The sequence below is a fragment of the Varanus komodoensis genome, unplaced genomic scaffold (assembly GCF_004798865.1).
Source record: "Varanus komodoensis strain SLA01 unplaced genomic scaffold, ASM479886v1 scaffold23, whole genome shotgun sequence".
NCBI classification, from domain to species: Eukaryota; Metazoa; Chordata; class Lepidosauria; order Squamata; family Varanidae; genus Varanus; species Varanus komodoensis.
In genome coordinates, this window is record NW_025335627.1 from 18,947,851 (window position 1) to 18,962,891 (window position 15,041).

The 15,041-nt window shown below is 41.8% G+C and overlaps 1 protein-coding gene across 2 annotated transcripts in view; it reads left to right on the plus strand.

Annotated features, from left to right (window-relative positions):
- The window catches only part of LOC123024237 (collagen alpha-2(IV) chain-like), a 238,633-nt gene extending 223,618 nt beyond the window's left edge, over positions 1-15,015 (plus strand). For both annotated transcript variants that reach the window (XM_044431658.1, XM_044431659.1), the window contains exons 33-37: positions 5,817-5,942; positions 6,345-6,526; positions 7,282-7,345; positions 10,160-10,234; positions 14,541-15,015. In XM_044431658.1, the coding sequence (XP_044287593.1) occupies positions 5,817-5,942; positions 6,345-6,526; positions 7,282-7,345; positions 10,160-10,234; positions 14,541-14,686 (593 nt within the window). In that variant the 3' untranslated portion in view covers positions 14,687-15,015. The remainder of the gene's footprint in view (positions 1-5,816; positions 5,943-6,344; positions 6,527-7,281; positions 7,346-10,159; positions 10,235-14,540) is intronic.
- The last annotated feature ends 26 nt before the right edge of the window (positions 15,016-15,041 follow it).

Genomic DNA, 15,041 nt, shown 5'->3' on the forward strand with positions numbered 1-15,041 from the left:
TTGTATGTGTTGCATTTTTATTATTGTATTTCACAGCTACTTGGGATACAGTAGACCATATTAAAATATGTTGCTGCTGTCTTTCTGAGCCGCATTTATCCTTACATTGTGATGTAGGTTAGCCTGAGAGAGAAAAAGACTAACTTACCTTCATCATCCCAAGGTCACCTAGAAAACCTTCATGGTTAAGCGGAGATCTAAACCTAAATCTCCTCAGTCCCTATACAAAACATCTAGTGCATCATACTGGCAGCTAGAAACAAAGCTCACCAGAAGGGTTCTCCTGGGCCATCTAGTCTGACCCCCAGCTCCAGATGGATCAACTCATGCAATCCCTAACATGTGGTTGTCCAATCTTTCCTTGAACACCCTCACTGATGGGGCATCAGCCACCTCCCTTGGGAGCCCATTCCATAGGGATCCTAACTGTCAGAAAGTACTTCCTGATATCCAACCTCAAGCTGGTTCCTTGTGCTTTGCCCCATTGGAACACGTCCTGCCCTCCACAATAGGGAAGAATGGGTCACAGCCCTCCTCCATATGACATCCCCTCACATACCTATAAGTCACTAAGAGATCCCCTCAGAGTCTCCTCTTCTCCAAGCTGAAAAGACCCAGTTCCCTCAATCTCTCCTCATATGTCATCCCTTCCAAACCGGCTACCATTCTTGTAACCTTGCGCTGAAACAATTCTAACCTAGCTATGTCTTTCCTATAATGTGGAGCCCAGAACTGGATGCAGTACTCCCGTTGTGCATGCACCAGAGTCGTGTAGAGCAGTATCAGCACCTCCCTAGAACCGCCATGTTTCTGGCTATACATCAGCCGGTACAAGCAGGTTTCCAGAAAGGCCTTGGAACCATTGACCACTGCCAAACATTGCATCAACTGCCCCACTTTGGTATTAATGGGTACAGAAAGGACTTCTGTTGGACTTCCAGTTGACATTGCGGCGAGACGGCTGTGGAGAATGGGGACTCCGTACTTCATGCCAAAATCCATTCTACAGAGGCCCCTGGGAGGCCCATCCAAGCCCTGTTGGGGCAGGGATTAGAAGCCCGAGCTTACTTCTGCCTGGTGGGGGGCAGCAGTCTCCCATCCGTCAGGAGAAATTCGGGGGAATTCTCAATGAACGGAGAGAGAGGGGTGTACCCCGCCCCCTCACAAGCTGTTGGCACCAGATTAGTAGCGAAGAAAAAAGAAAGAAGCTTAAAAGTGGACATCGGACCTGCTGGGTGAGCACTTAAACTTTTCAAAATACTGCCCGTGAAAGGACCTGTGAAACAACTATCAATCTGAATAAAAAAAGAAAGGCCCTCTTGACAGAGGGAGGAAACTCCCCCCTGTGAAGTTTAAGCTGCAACAAATCTAGGGGAGATTAAGTGAAACAGGGGAAATTTGAGACTTGGAAAAGAAGAGGTTTTTTATGTCTAATCTCCCCAGGGGCGAAGAATTAATTTTGATTTACTGTATATTAATTGGTAGAAAAAGTTTTCTTTCAGTTTTGTTTCTGTATGCCTCTTTCAGGACTGACATGGTGATTTGATCTTTTCAGTTCCTGCATGAAGTTGAAGGTCTTCTTGTCTTTGTTATACTAAAAAATAACTTTTTGCTGCCACCCTGTGGTCATTTTATTCTTCAACAGATACATTGTTTGCCAGAAAAAAATTTTTCTCTCTTTGTGATCTTTTGCTGCCATTTTGTGGCCATTTACCACAACAGGTTATTTAAAAAATTGTCTCAATTAAACCTTTCATTTTCATCATGAAAAAAATTCATCCTTCATCTTTGGCAACTGCATCTGCCTTGCAAAGTCCAACACATCAATTAAAAACTGTGGATTTGGAAAAATTTCAAAAAGACCTACATGTGACACTTTTGGCAATGCAAGCATCTCAAGAGTCTGTGCAAAATACTCTACAAAAATTGGCTTTGGAACAAAGGAAAGACTGGATAAATTGGATAGTCATGTCTTGGATATAAATAACGAACTTGCAGATACCAGACTTAAAACAAACAAACAAAAACATGAACAAAACGAACAAAAAATACAAGAAGTGGAAAAGAAGACTGATGATACTGACAAGAAAACTGAAAAGATGGATAAAGTGATGCAACAATTAACACAAACAAGTCATTATGGGATTCAGTTGCCATACTGGAGATGGAGAAGGCATCTGATTATTTAAGATTTCAGAATACACCAGAAGCAAAAAATGAAAACCCAAGTGATTTAATAAACATTATGCTAGCAGATGCTCCTGCTTTGGAAAAAAAAGAGATTGATAAAGAGCTTAACCTGGTTTATACAGTAAACTTAAGCTATGTTAGAAGGCATAAACTTCAGTGAGAGAATGGATAATTTTAAGGGAGTTCTATATCTTGAAGGGCATGATTTACAAATGGGATGGATGGTTTATATGTGGTAAGGGTATTGACATTTCTTGGTGGCACAAAGTTCAAATATGATTGAGATATGTGAAGACTATAGAATGAATAATTTTATAAGGAATTAGCAGCATTTGATCAAATGACTTTAAAATTAGATAAAAAAATGATTAAAAGATTATATAACTTCCTTTTGGGCATGAAAATGAAAGATAAACAAGTTAAGGAAACTATGATAACATGGGCACAAAATGTTGGATATAATATTGAGTTACAGAAATGGCAAAAGCTGTGGGAAGAAATATTAAAGTAACCTTAGCAACTTCATATAAAGAAAACCTATATAAATGTTTTATAGTTAGATGTTAATGTTTTATAAATAGTATCTATCCCCAAATAGATTAGCAAAAATGTTAATTGAAGAGTTGCTCTTAAAAAGGATTTTAGTTTACACAGATTGACCTTGTTTCTGAAGGAGAAGGAGGATGAATATTTCTACTAAACTTGGAACTCTTTTTATTATTGGTTAGAGAAATGGGACTATGCATAGATTTGAATATGGTTATTGACTGTTAAAAAGAGGAAGATGTCAACCCAGTATATCCAATGTCTTAAATAACTGTTGTTTTTAATGTTAGATTGTTGAGAAAATAATAAAATTCATTTAAAAAAAAGGAAAAAAAGAAAGGCACCTATGTTGACCTGGCAGCAGCGTTTGATCAATAGATCATGCCTATGGGCTAAGCTCGCTGCAGTGAACATAGACAAAAGACTACTTTCTCTGCTCCAAGAGATCCACAGAGACACAGTTGCACAAATCATAGAAATATAGAGACAGAGCGAGTCAGAAGGGGCCTCCCGGGTCATCTAGTCTGACCCCCCCAGCTCCAGCCAGCTGCACTCACGACATGCCCACCATGTGCATGTCCAGCCTATCTTTGAATACCCTCACCAATGGGGCCTCAACCACCTCCCGTGGAAATCAGGGTGGGAACCTCTGGTTTCCTAACAATAGAAATTCCCATTAGAAAAGGTGTGAAGCAGGGGTGTGTGCTGGCCCCCTTATTATCTAACCTCTACATAAATAATATTGTAGCGTGTTTATCAGGACCACAATTTACAGATAAGAGCTAGGGAGGCTTTGAAAGGGAAACTGTCCTGAATCACACCTGGTCCGTCTTTTAGTATTATGTTTTAATATGTTTGATTTATGGTTTTATTCGTTAATTCAATGTTTTACCCTGTTAATTTGTAATGGCCTATGGCTTAAAACAACAGACTGACTGGCTGGCTATACATCCAAGGGTGGTATTTGCCTTCTTAACCGCTGCACCACACTGCTGGCTCATGTTCAGCCTGCTATTGACAAGTACCCCAGGATCCCTTTCATGCAGCACTTTGTCAAAGGCCTTGCTGAGATCCAGGGAAACCACATCTACCTCGACCCCTCCATCAAGCAACCTTGAGACCTTACCATAGAATTCCACAGGGTTCATCTGGTGGGATCTGATTCTGTGGAATCCATGCTTCATGGCTGCCAACCTCCCATCCCTGTCTAGTGTTTCTAGAGCCTTTCAATCATCTTTGCCAGAATGGACGTAAGGCTAACTGGACTGTAGTTCCCTATATCCCCTCAGCTACCCTTTCTGGAGATTGGAATCACTGATGCCACCCTCCAATCCCCCGGAACTTCTCCCATTTTCCACAAAGCCTCAAGAATGCAGGCCAATGGATGCGAGAGCAGTCCTGCCAATTCCCGAAGTGCCCTCAGTGTAGTCCATCCAGACCTGGTGCCTTTGTAACATCCAGGGCCCTAAGAAGCTCCTTGACTTCTAGTAAGGTGACTCCAATCTGTGTCCCCATAACCCCAACCTCATTTAGCTCACCAGGTATAATTCCCCCAACCCTCCTTGGGGAGAACACAGAAGCACAATAATCATTTAACATCTGTGCCTGTTCCCTCACATCAGTTACCAGATCCCCTCCCTTTTAGTATTTACATGAAGGTAGAAGCCCTTTCTGTTGTTCTTGACATTCTTTGCAAGTGTCAGCTCATTATTAGCCTTAGTCTTGTGAAGAATCCTTCTGCAATGTGCCGCCTCTTCCTGGTATACGCTTTTGTCCACTTGCCCCCGTGTCCATTTCCTGTGAAGGTCCCTCTTCCTTCTAATCTCCCTTACCAACTCTCTTCAAATCTACAGTTGCACTCTCCTACACCTCCCCACTTTGCTAATCAGTGGCATTGTTAAGGCTTGTGCCTTCAGGACCTCTCTTTTTAGAGCCATCCATCTCTCCTGAACATCTTTGCTTTCCATACCCCCTCCCAGGAGACTTACCCAAGCCTGGCCTTCAATTGACTAAAATTGGCCCTTGAGAAGTCCCAGCTCCTAGTGCTTGACCTACCACTCATCCCCACTCTCCTGATCTCAAAGCATAGGATGGAGTGGTCACTTGCAATCCAGAGCTCCCCTAATTTGCACATCATCCACCAGATCCTCCCTGTTGGTCAGATCCAAATCTAGGATGTTTCCTCCCCTTGTTGCTTCTTGGACCATCTGAATGAAAAATCCTCCCTCCATAACTTCTAGGAAGCAACAAGATCTAGCTGCTGCCACTGAGTGCAACTCCGAACTAATTTCAGGAAAGTTGAAGTCTCCCATTATGACTGTGTCCTCCCATTATGACTGTGTAGGATACCCTTCCAATCTGGTCTATCAGAGCATCATCCAGGGTCTCAGATTGACCCAGTGGGAGATAACATACCCCCACTATCAGATCCTTGGCCACCTCCAGACAAATCAGTCTTATCCACACTGTCTCTACTGATCCCTTCTACCCCCCACTCCCTATCTCATTGCACCCTATCCCTTCCTTAGCATATAGCACTACACCCCATCCCCTTTCCCTTCCTGACCTTCCTAAAAAGGGCATACCCTTCTTTATCAATACTGCAATCCTGCTTTTCATTCCACCATGTTTCTGTAACCTCCCCCCCACCCCCAGATTGTACTCACCTATTCCCAGGAGAGCCTCAAGCTCTCCTGCTTGTTTTCCACATGCTCCTAGCATTGGTGTACATGCATCACAGGTCTTTCCCATGAACCCCATTCCCTGACCTCCTCCTTCCTCCCAGCCTCCCTGGCACAGCAGGAACCCTGTGTGTAGTAGTCATGCCAGCCCCTGCAGTCCCTACATCACCCTGCTCCTGAAACCCTAATCCTGTTCCTTCTCCAATCTGAGTTATTTGAGTTGCCAGTCACAACAAATGATGCACATTTTAATAAACTATCAAACTTGCTTTAAGGACACACCAGGTTGGATCCAGCACTACAAAGGTAGATGGACTAATAATGAGATTTGATACAAGGCAGTTGCCTGAGTTTGTATGCTTCTTGTAGCAAATTTGATTAGGAATTTATTCTTAATAGGTGACCGTGGAAAACGTGGCCCAGCAGGAGCACCCCCTAAAATCATGCCATACATGCTGCTGGAGGTAAAAGGGGAAAAGGGAGACGAAGGCGAACCTGGTGTCAAAGGGCATCCTGGTTTCAAAGGTAATGTGCCACAATGTAGTCAGAAATGGGAGTGATATAGTATATTACTGGACATTTTTATTTATTTACAGTTTTTAAATAATTAACTTTCCTTACAAAAATTCACTGTCTGAAATATCAATTCAGATAATAATGAAAACCCACAAAAAGTAATATTGAAATAATGTTCATATTGTATATACCACTAAGGACAGCAAAGGGCTTCATTTCCAAGCTGCTGAAATTGCACTAGCAAAAAAGAAGGAAGGAAGGAAGGAAGGAAGGAAGGAAGGAAGGAAGGAAGGAAGGAAGGAAGGAAGGAGTGCTCAGACAGTTGTCTTATCTGAGGTCTAAGACTGCTTTGTGGAAGGTTAGCTGCTTACCAGTTTGACCTTAAATTAACATTAATTGTTTTTCTTATAGGTGATAAAGGGTCACTGGGCTTTCCTGGCCAGTCAGGAAGGCCAGGTTTACCTGGGTTGCAAGCATATGAAAAAGGTCAGAAAGGAAACCTTGGGATTAAAGGTATAAGAGGCATTCCAGGATATGCTGGTGTCCCAGGAGCTCATGGTATCCCTGGCTTCCCTGGAACCACAGGACAGAGGGTAAGCAAATATTGTGTGTGTCTGTTTTCTTCACAGTGTTTACTTACTTAATTTAAAAAGCAAAATTTCAAAAGCTGAATTACCCAAAGTAGATTAATGAGAGACCAAGTACTGGACCATAGAATACTTTGGCTTCCCAAATCCAAGGCTGGAAAGAAAGTTCTGACCTCAGAGCTGGGGAGCCATACTTCCCCAATTCCTTGCAGCCTCAGACCATGCCTGCTGCTTCTGCAAGGTCAGAGAATTGATTCTCTGATCTCCCTCATGTAGAAATACCACACCAGGTGCTTCTTCAAGATCAGAACATAAAGATCAGAGAAAGAGTTGGGGCAGGGAGGAGAGAAGATTGGGGCCACCAGGATATACAGTATCCTGAGAACACTCCGGCTTTCCTTCCTCCTGCTTGGCCATCCAAGTTGAAGTGCAGAGCTAGAGGAGCAGGGAGGTAGAGATTCTCTCTAATGCTGCTCTTGTTCCATACTGGATGCTTATAAGTCTCTGAATCAAGATGCTTATGCACAATTGAGTGTGCAATCAATAGGAAAGTGCACAGATTATGCACATGGTTTGATATCTTTGTTTGCTAGGTCAAATCAACTTGATTTTATGCAAATGCATTGTGTTTTGCATTATCAAGACTCATGATGACAAGATATGTTTGGAGAGTTAATCTCAAAGTCCAAAGAGAATGAAAAGTTTGTGTAGAATATTTATTCTGATTTATAGCTTTATGTCCATTTTCAACCATGTCACAGGGAGACAAAGGCATTTCAGGGATTCCTGGTATATTTGGTGGAAGGGGCCAGTCAGGAGAAGTTGGTGAGTACACTAATGTGCTACTTATGTAAGCTTACACACACACACACACACACACACACACACACAGAGAGAGAGAGAGAGAGAGAGAGAGAGAGAGAGAGAGAGAGAGAGTTGCATAAGGGCAATCCTGGAACTTAACTAGTTGAACAGGTTCATGAAGAAGAAAGCACTTCAGAATGGAAACATTAAGACTGAGAATGTTAGCCATCAAACCTTAAGCCTAACTTACATCAATAAACTGTCAGAGGCCTTCACATATTTTTTTTCAGAGGCCTTTCACATAGGTTCCTTAGATTGGTGTGCTACCCCATCTATTTCCAATTCAGAGTTCTGGTTTTTGGGCTTCAGTGTCACCACCCCAGGGTTTCTGTCAAGGTGTTGGTCATGCTGGTGGCCGACTTGAAATGCAGATCCAAGGACCAGACTATGAACAACATATGATCCATATGAGCCTGCCTCTGACAGCACCGATTTGTGGTGAATGAAGAAAAGAGCCCTCTGATGCCAACACAGACATTAGATCACCTGCAGGTCCAGCGTAATCCATGGCAGAAGAGAGAAAACAGTAGTTCACTTATCTGATCAGTCAAGGTCAAGTGCTGCAGTAGGTGCACCTGACTCTCCTAACCTGGCAGCTGGGCATGGGTTTTTTTCAAGGTTTTGCACTTTCACACAAGGCTTTTGAAGAACCTGCCCTTTCAGTTGAAGATCAGGAACTGGGTCAGAAAGTCTGTAATCATTCTCAGCATAATCAAGGAACAATTGGCTACTGGAGGCAGGAACATTAAAGAAAAGTGTCATGCTTTGCAACATCCAGAGGATGTTGTTTGTTGAGCTGGCGGAGCACACTTATGGGGCCAGGTGGTTTCAGGTATATGACTGTATCAAGCTGTGTGCAAGTAAGTTGGCACTACAGCCATTCCCAAATGTATTCAGATGTTTTCCGTTGCACAGACAAAACATTAGCAAAAACCCTCTCCACAAGCCAGGCAAAAGCAGTCACAATCACTTCACTGGGAAATCTGTGAGATCCTGGATTAGATAGGGAAGCAACTAGAAAAAAAGAAAAAATGGGACAAAAAAAAGAGAAATCACTCAAAAAACCTGATAGTGCTGTCAAACTTGAGTACGTCTGTTTGACTGTCAAACAATTGTTTGGTCTCTGTATCCACAGCCAGAAATTTTTCAATGCTTTGAGAAGCTAATAATGACTCTGTGACTCCTTCAAACAAATAGGTTGGGAGATTTATGTCAAGTTTCAGGCCCTGGGAAATAGGAGGCATGAATGCAACAGAACACAAGACCTCTTGTACAGCTTTTCACCCATCAATCTGAACCCCACTGTTGCAAAGACACCTTGATTCTGGAATCCATTTTGTTCTGGAAGGCAAGGCTAAAATAACTGCCAGAAACAAATAATCCAGCTTTTGAATGCTTTACAATAAGAATCCACCTAATATATCTAAGCATGTCTTAATTTAATTAAAGGGGGTGTCTCCCTCTGATTAAGGGGCATATGCTGATGCTTTCTTGGCTGCCATATTATCACCTAGCCAATTTCCCATGAGGTTACCTTTGAACTGGGCAATTAAAAGTCCCAGCAGGAAAGATAATCCAACCCAGAAGGATCATCTGCTATGTCCCATGTTAGCAAAGTCAGACTAAAAGCTCTAAGTACCGTTAATTATGCCTTTTGTTCTGAACATTATGCAAACTTGAATATGAGAACCAATTCAAAGGTGGGGTGCCTCATTCCACCTTCTGTTTAGTAGATGGAGCCAAACCTTTGTTCCATTTCTCCTTTGAGCAGTTACAGCTTGTATTTTTTTGTATGAAACAGCAGGAGTCTGGGGCTTTAGAGTTCTTGTTAATTTATTTATTATTCATGTATTTCATTTCTGTCCTCCTTAAGGTGCTCATGGGAGCTAATGGTAATAAAATACAGCTTTAAAATTTCTAAAACAAAACATTAAATAGATTCATTAAAACAACTAAAGTGCCCTTCTGTCAACTGTTTGAACAGAATGCTGACTTTTATGAGTGCATGGACTGATACTGCTCGACGCTTTTTATGTTCTAAGAACATAACAAGAATAAAGGAATTACATGAAATAATAACCACCCAAATACAAAACCTTTTGGCAACAGAGAAGCTTCCATGCCAAAGAATTAAAACAAAAGCAACCAAGAATTATCTGCATCTACTGTATCTTTTACAACTTTTGACATTCCATTTCAGAAATGAGGTTCCCCTTTCTTTTATTCAAATAAATATAACTGTTCTTTGCATTATTTCTTTTTCTTTTCTTCAAAATCTATCCAATTTCTCATGTGTTCCATCATTTCAGTAGCACCCATGCCTCCCCAGTCAAGCAGCCCTCCAGTAGCTCTCGAAACTGCTGCTCAGCCATTTTCCTAGTGCCACCTCTCTTCCTTATCTCAGAAATCTTCTGTGTGTGCACCACACCTCTGATGGAGGCCTCCTTTTGGTCTGACTTTCCATGTGCATATAAAAGCTGTGTTTTATAGTCTGTATACAGTTGACTGAGGGTGTGCAGTAATAGAAAAAGTACTAATGGAAAAATAGTACAAAAATTACTTTTTCACATTGACTATGTTTGATAGAGTTGAGGTGGCTAGATGGGGTCACTGGGATGATGGGTGTGGGCTTAGGTGGACTGCAGGGAGTGGTGGTGGACAGGAGAGCCTGGAGGAATGTTGTCATGGAGGGGCGGGCATGACTTTGCAACTAAACAAAACAAAACAATGTTTTATAGGTATAGATATAAAGATTTTATTTTTTGCTTCCAACAGGCAGTAGTGGTGACGTTATAAATTTGCCAGGAAAACCTGGTTCTAAAGGGAATGCTGGCATGACTGGACTCACAGGTATTGTGTGAGTGTGTGTGTGTGTGTGTGTGTGTGTGAGAGAGAGAGAGAGAGAGAGAGAGAGAGAGAAAATGGTGCAAAACAAATCATAATTAGATGATATATCTTATTATGAAAATAATGCCGTATTGTATGTAGTTATGGAGTGCCTATTACATTTTTTCACTGTGTAAAGTTTCATTTTAGATAAAGATAACCAAATAAATATACATAATTTATATATAATATGTTTTAATTGCCAAATGCTTTACAAGTTCGTATTCCTCCATGTGACAGTTCCAATAAGTTAATTACACTTTTAATTTCCAGAATGAATGGTTAATGGTTCTGCCATGCCTCAAAATACAATCCTATACATATCTTCTCAAAAGTAAATTATGCTAGATGGCTTCTACCAGGAGTGAAGATTGTAGTATACTCACTATCAACATATTGCTGAAAGATTTCCATGAACTTTTCAGCTTCCCCCACATGAGCACTAGCAGCTTCCCCATGCATCACAACACTATGGATGCAAGTTCTTTTCCTAAATTTATCAAACCACCCATTACTTGCTTTAAACTGCTCATTTTCAGCACTGGTTCCAGGTGTGTGTTTCTTAAGTTCATTATACAGCTGCTAGCTTTCTCACAAATAATCCTCCCAGAAATGTTATCACCAGCCAATTGCTTCTTATTTATCCACACTAGGAGAAGATTTTCCATCTTCTCAATAACATGCAATCTCCTGGAGGTTGTCACACCTTTAGCCACATTTGCAGCTTTTATTGCTTCCTTATTCTTAAGAATGGTGTACACCGTCAACTTCAACATCTTAAAATATAGCCACCAGACCTGCCACACACACCCCACTTTCATGCTTCCTGATAAGTTCCTTTTTCACCTCAATCATCAATCTTACAACCTTCCCACACTCTCTCTGGATGCCATGGGTGTTATGTAGGGGCTATAGTATAACCAAAAAATAAAATGAGAAAAAGCACTGAAAATACTTGGAAAGGCATGCACTGAAAAGATACTGAAAATGATTGAAAACTTGGGCATATAATAGATTATGTTTCTGCAGCAACCACATTTTTTTCCACCACATGTGCAGTTTGAACTTAGAAGTATTGTTCGAACTTCAGAACAATTTTATTCTCAGTTTTAGCATTTGAACTCTGAAACAGCCAGCTCTTTTTCTGGCAGAAGATGGAAATTCTGACTGCTTTCTTACCTGATCAATGAGAGCTCATGAGAGTCTTCCTTGTGGAAACCTTCCAGCTCTCCAAATAACAAATCATAATGGCTTGCTATCATGTTAATTGTGATTCAAGGGCCCTTGCTGGTGTGGTGGCCATACATAGACATGCATGGCTTTGGGCAGCTAATCGTCCTCAAGAATAGGAATTCTGTGTTCCAGAATAGAGAGCATGCCATTCAGTGGAAAAGGCCTCTTCCATGTCAGGATGGAAGAATGGTTGGACATGCTCCAGAAGGCTAATGTGATGGCCTGATGCATGAGCATTAGCTCTTTCCAACCTAGAACACATAAATGTCCTGAGCCCAATTGACTCGGTACCATATGTACCCAAGCAGACAGCCAAGCTCTTTTTCTGGGTGTCAGCAGTTTGGACAAAAGCTTCCAAACTGACAATGTCATCAGGACACTACCCATTTCCAACAACCTAAATGAAGGTTAGACACCGAAAAAAGAAAGCCCTGATGGGTAGCATGAACCAATTCCATTGTCACTCCATTTGTGGACCGCCTAAGTCATCATCTTCCTATTTGGGAAACCATCACATCAGACTGGTGAGTACTTTCCATAGTACAACATGGATACAAAATTGAATTTGAGATCTTGCCACTTCTCGAAATGGTCCACATAACTCCTCCCTCTACAATCCTAATGGACGAAGTTGGCGACTTACTACCAAAGAGGGCAATCCGACCGGTAAACCAATCTGAAGCAAAGCACAGTTTTGTGGTAATATACCATTCCAAAAAAAGATGGCAGTCAGTGTCCAATTTTGAACCTACAGGGAGTAATCCATTTCATTCTGCTCAAAAATTCCAAATGGTCTCCCTGCAAGCCATAATGCCATTACTACAAAAAGGGGACTAGTTTGCATCTGTAGATTTGAAGGATGCATACTTCCATATAAGCATCCATCCAGACTGTACCCATTTTCTGTGGCTCCAAGTTGGTATCCCTATGAATTCAGGGTGCTACCTTTCAGTCCATCTACAGCACCAAGGGTATTCACCAAAGGTATGGCTGTTTGTGAAGACCTATGATTCCACATGGTGAAGATTTACCCCTACTTGGATGACTGGTTACAAGTTGCTACATCCAGAGCCAACCACCTCCATTCAGTTGAAAAGACGTTTTGCAGTTGCTATTGCTAAAACCATCCCAAAGAAAAAGAAATGCAAGAAAGCAAAATGGCTGTCTGAGGAAGCTTTACAAATAGCTGAGAAGAGAAGGGAAGCAAAAGGCAAGGGAGAAGAGGAAAGATACACCCAACTGAATGCAGAATTCCAGAGAATAGTTAGAAGAGATAAGAAAGCCTTCATTTAAGTGCAAAGAAATAGAAGAAAACAATAGAATAGGGAGGACCAGAGATCTCTTCAAGAAAATTAGAGAAATGAAGGGAATGTTTCATGCAATGATGGGCGGGATAAAGTACCAAAATGGCAGGGACCTAACAGAGGCAGAAGAGATTAAGAAGAGATGGCAAGATTACACAGAGGAACTATGCAAGAAAGAGCTTAACATCCCTGATAACCACGATGGGGTGGTCACTGACCTCAAGCCAGACATCCTGGAATGTGAAGTCAAATGGGCCTTAGGAAGTCTGAGCAACAACAAAGCAAGTGGCGGTGACAGTATTCCAGCTGAGCTATTCAAAATCTTAAAAGATGATGCAGTAAAAGTGCTACACTTAATATGCCAGCAAATTTGGAAAACTCAACAGTGGCCACAAGATTGGAAAAGGGCAATGCCAAAGAATGTTCAAACTACCGCACCATTGCACTCATTTCACATGCTAGCAAAGCTATGCTCAAAATCCTACAAGCTAGGCTCCAGCAGTATGTGGACCGAGAACTACTAGAAGTACAGGCAGGATTTCGAAGAGGGAGAGGAACTAGAGATCAAATTGCCAACATACGCTGGCTCATGGAGAAAGCTAGGGAGTTCCAGAAATGCATCTACTTCTGACTGTGTGGATCACAACAAATTGTGGCAAGTTCTTAAAGAGATCTTTAAGACCATCTTATTTGTCTCTTGAGAAACCTATATGCGGGTCAAGAAGCAACAGTGAGAACTGGACACAGAACCATTGATTGGTTCAAAATTGAGAAAGGAGTTCGGCAAGGTGGTATATTGTCGCCCTGCCGATTTAATTTATATGCAGAGCACATCATGAGAAAGGCGGGGCTAGATGAATCACCTGTTCGAATTAAGATTGTTGGGAGAAATATCAGCAACCTCAGATATGCAGATGATACCACTCTAATGGCAGAAAGTGAAGAGGAACTAAAGAGCCTCTTGATGCGGGTGAAGGAGGAGAATACAAAAGTTTGCTTGAAGCTCAACATTAAAAAAAAACCTAAGATCATGGCATCTGGTCCTATCACTTCCTGACAAATAGATGGGGAAGAAATGGAGGTAGTGACAGATTTTATTTCCCTGGGCTCCAAGATCACCACAGATGGGGACTGCAGCCAAGAAATTAAAAGACACTTTCTCCTGGGGAGGAAAGCTATGGCAAATCTAGACAGCATGCTAAAAAGCAGAGACATCACCCTGCCAACAAAAGTGCGTATAGTCAAGGTAATGGTTTTCCCAGTTGCAATGTATGGCTGTGAAAGCTGGACCATAAGGAAGGCTGAGCACCGAAGAATTGAGGCCTGTGAATTGTGGTGCTGGCGGAGATTCCTGCGAGTCCCTTGGACAGCAAGGTGATCAAACTGGTCAGTCCTAGAGATCAACCCTGACTACTCTTTAGAAGGCCAGATCCTGAAGATGAAACTCAAATACTTTGGCCACCGAATGAGAAGGAAGGACTCCCTGGAGAAGAGTCTAATGCTGGGAACAATAGATGGCAAAAGAAGAAGGAGACGGCAGAGAATGAGGTGGCTAGATGGAGTCACTGAAGCAATTAGTGTGAGCTTGAGTGGACTCTGGGGGATGGTGGAGGACAGGAAGGCCTGGAGGAATGTTGTCCATGGGGTCGCGATGGGTCGGACGCAACTTCGCGACTAACAACAACAATTGCCTGCCCGAGGAAATTAACATTTTTTACTATTTATTTTTGCAGGGTGGAAAGGAGCCATAGGTGAAAAGGGTATACCCGGTGATCCTGGTTTTTCTGGCATTGAAGGCATGAAAGGATCTCAAGGCTCCGCTGGTTTAAGAGGGCAAGCAGGTAATATTTCCTTTTTTAAAACTTATCTCTTATTGTAATATCTGTAGCAAAGAAGGCAAATGATATATGCTTATGAGCATGCTATAAAATTAGAAAACTTAAAATTCCCAAATGTGTATTATTCTTAAAATGAATAATGCAAATAATATTTACTTTTCCACATTTAGTGAATACAAGTATGGTAATTGTCAGTAAGTGAAAATTTTGGTGTTGTCTAGGGGCTTTAGATCACTCAGATTTTTCAGAGCTGGGTATTTGTACTTAGGTCCTTCCACCATGCAGCCAACACAAAATGAGTCATACCAGCTGCTTCTCCAAGATCACAAAAGGTCTCCAAAAGTGACCTTGGAGAAGGGGTTTAGGAGCATTTAAGGCAGGGGTGTCCAAATGTTT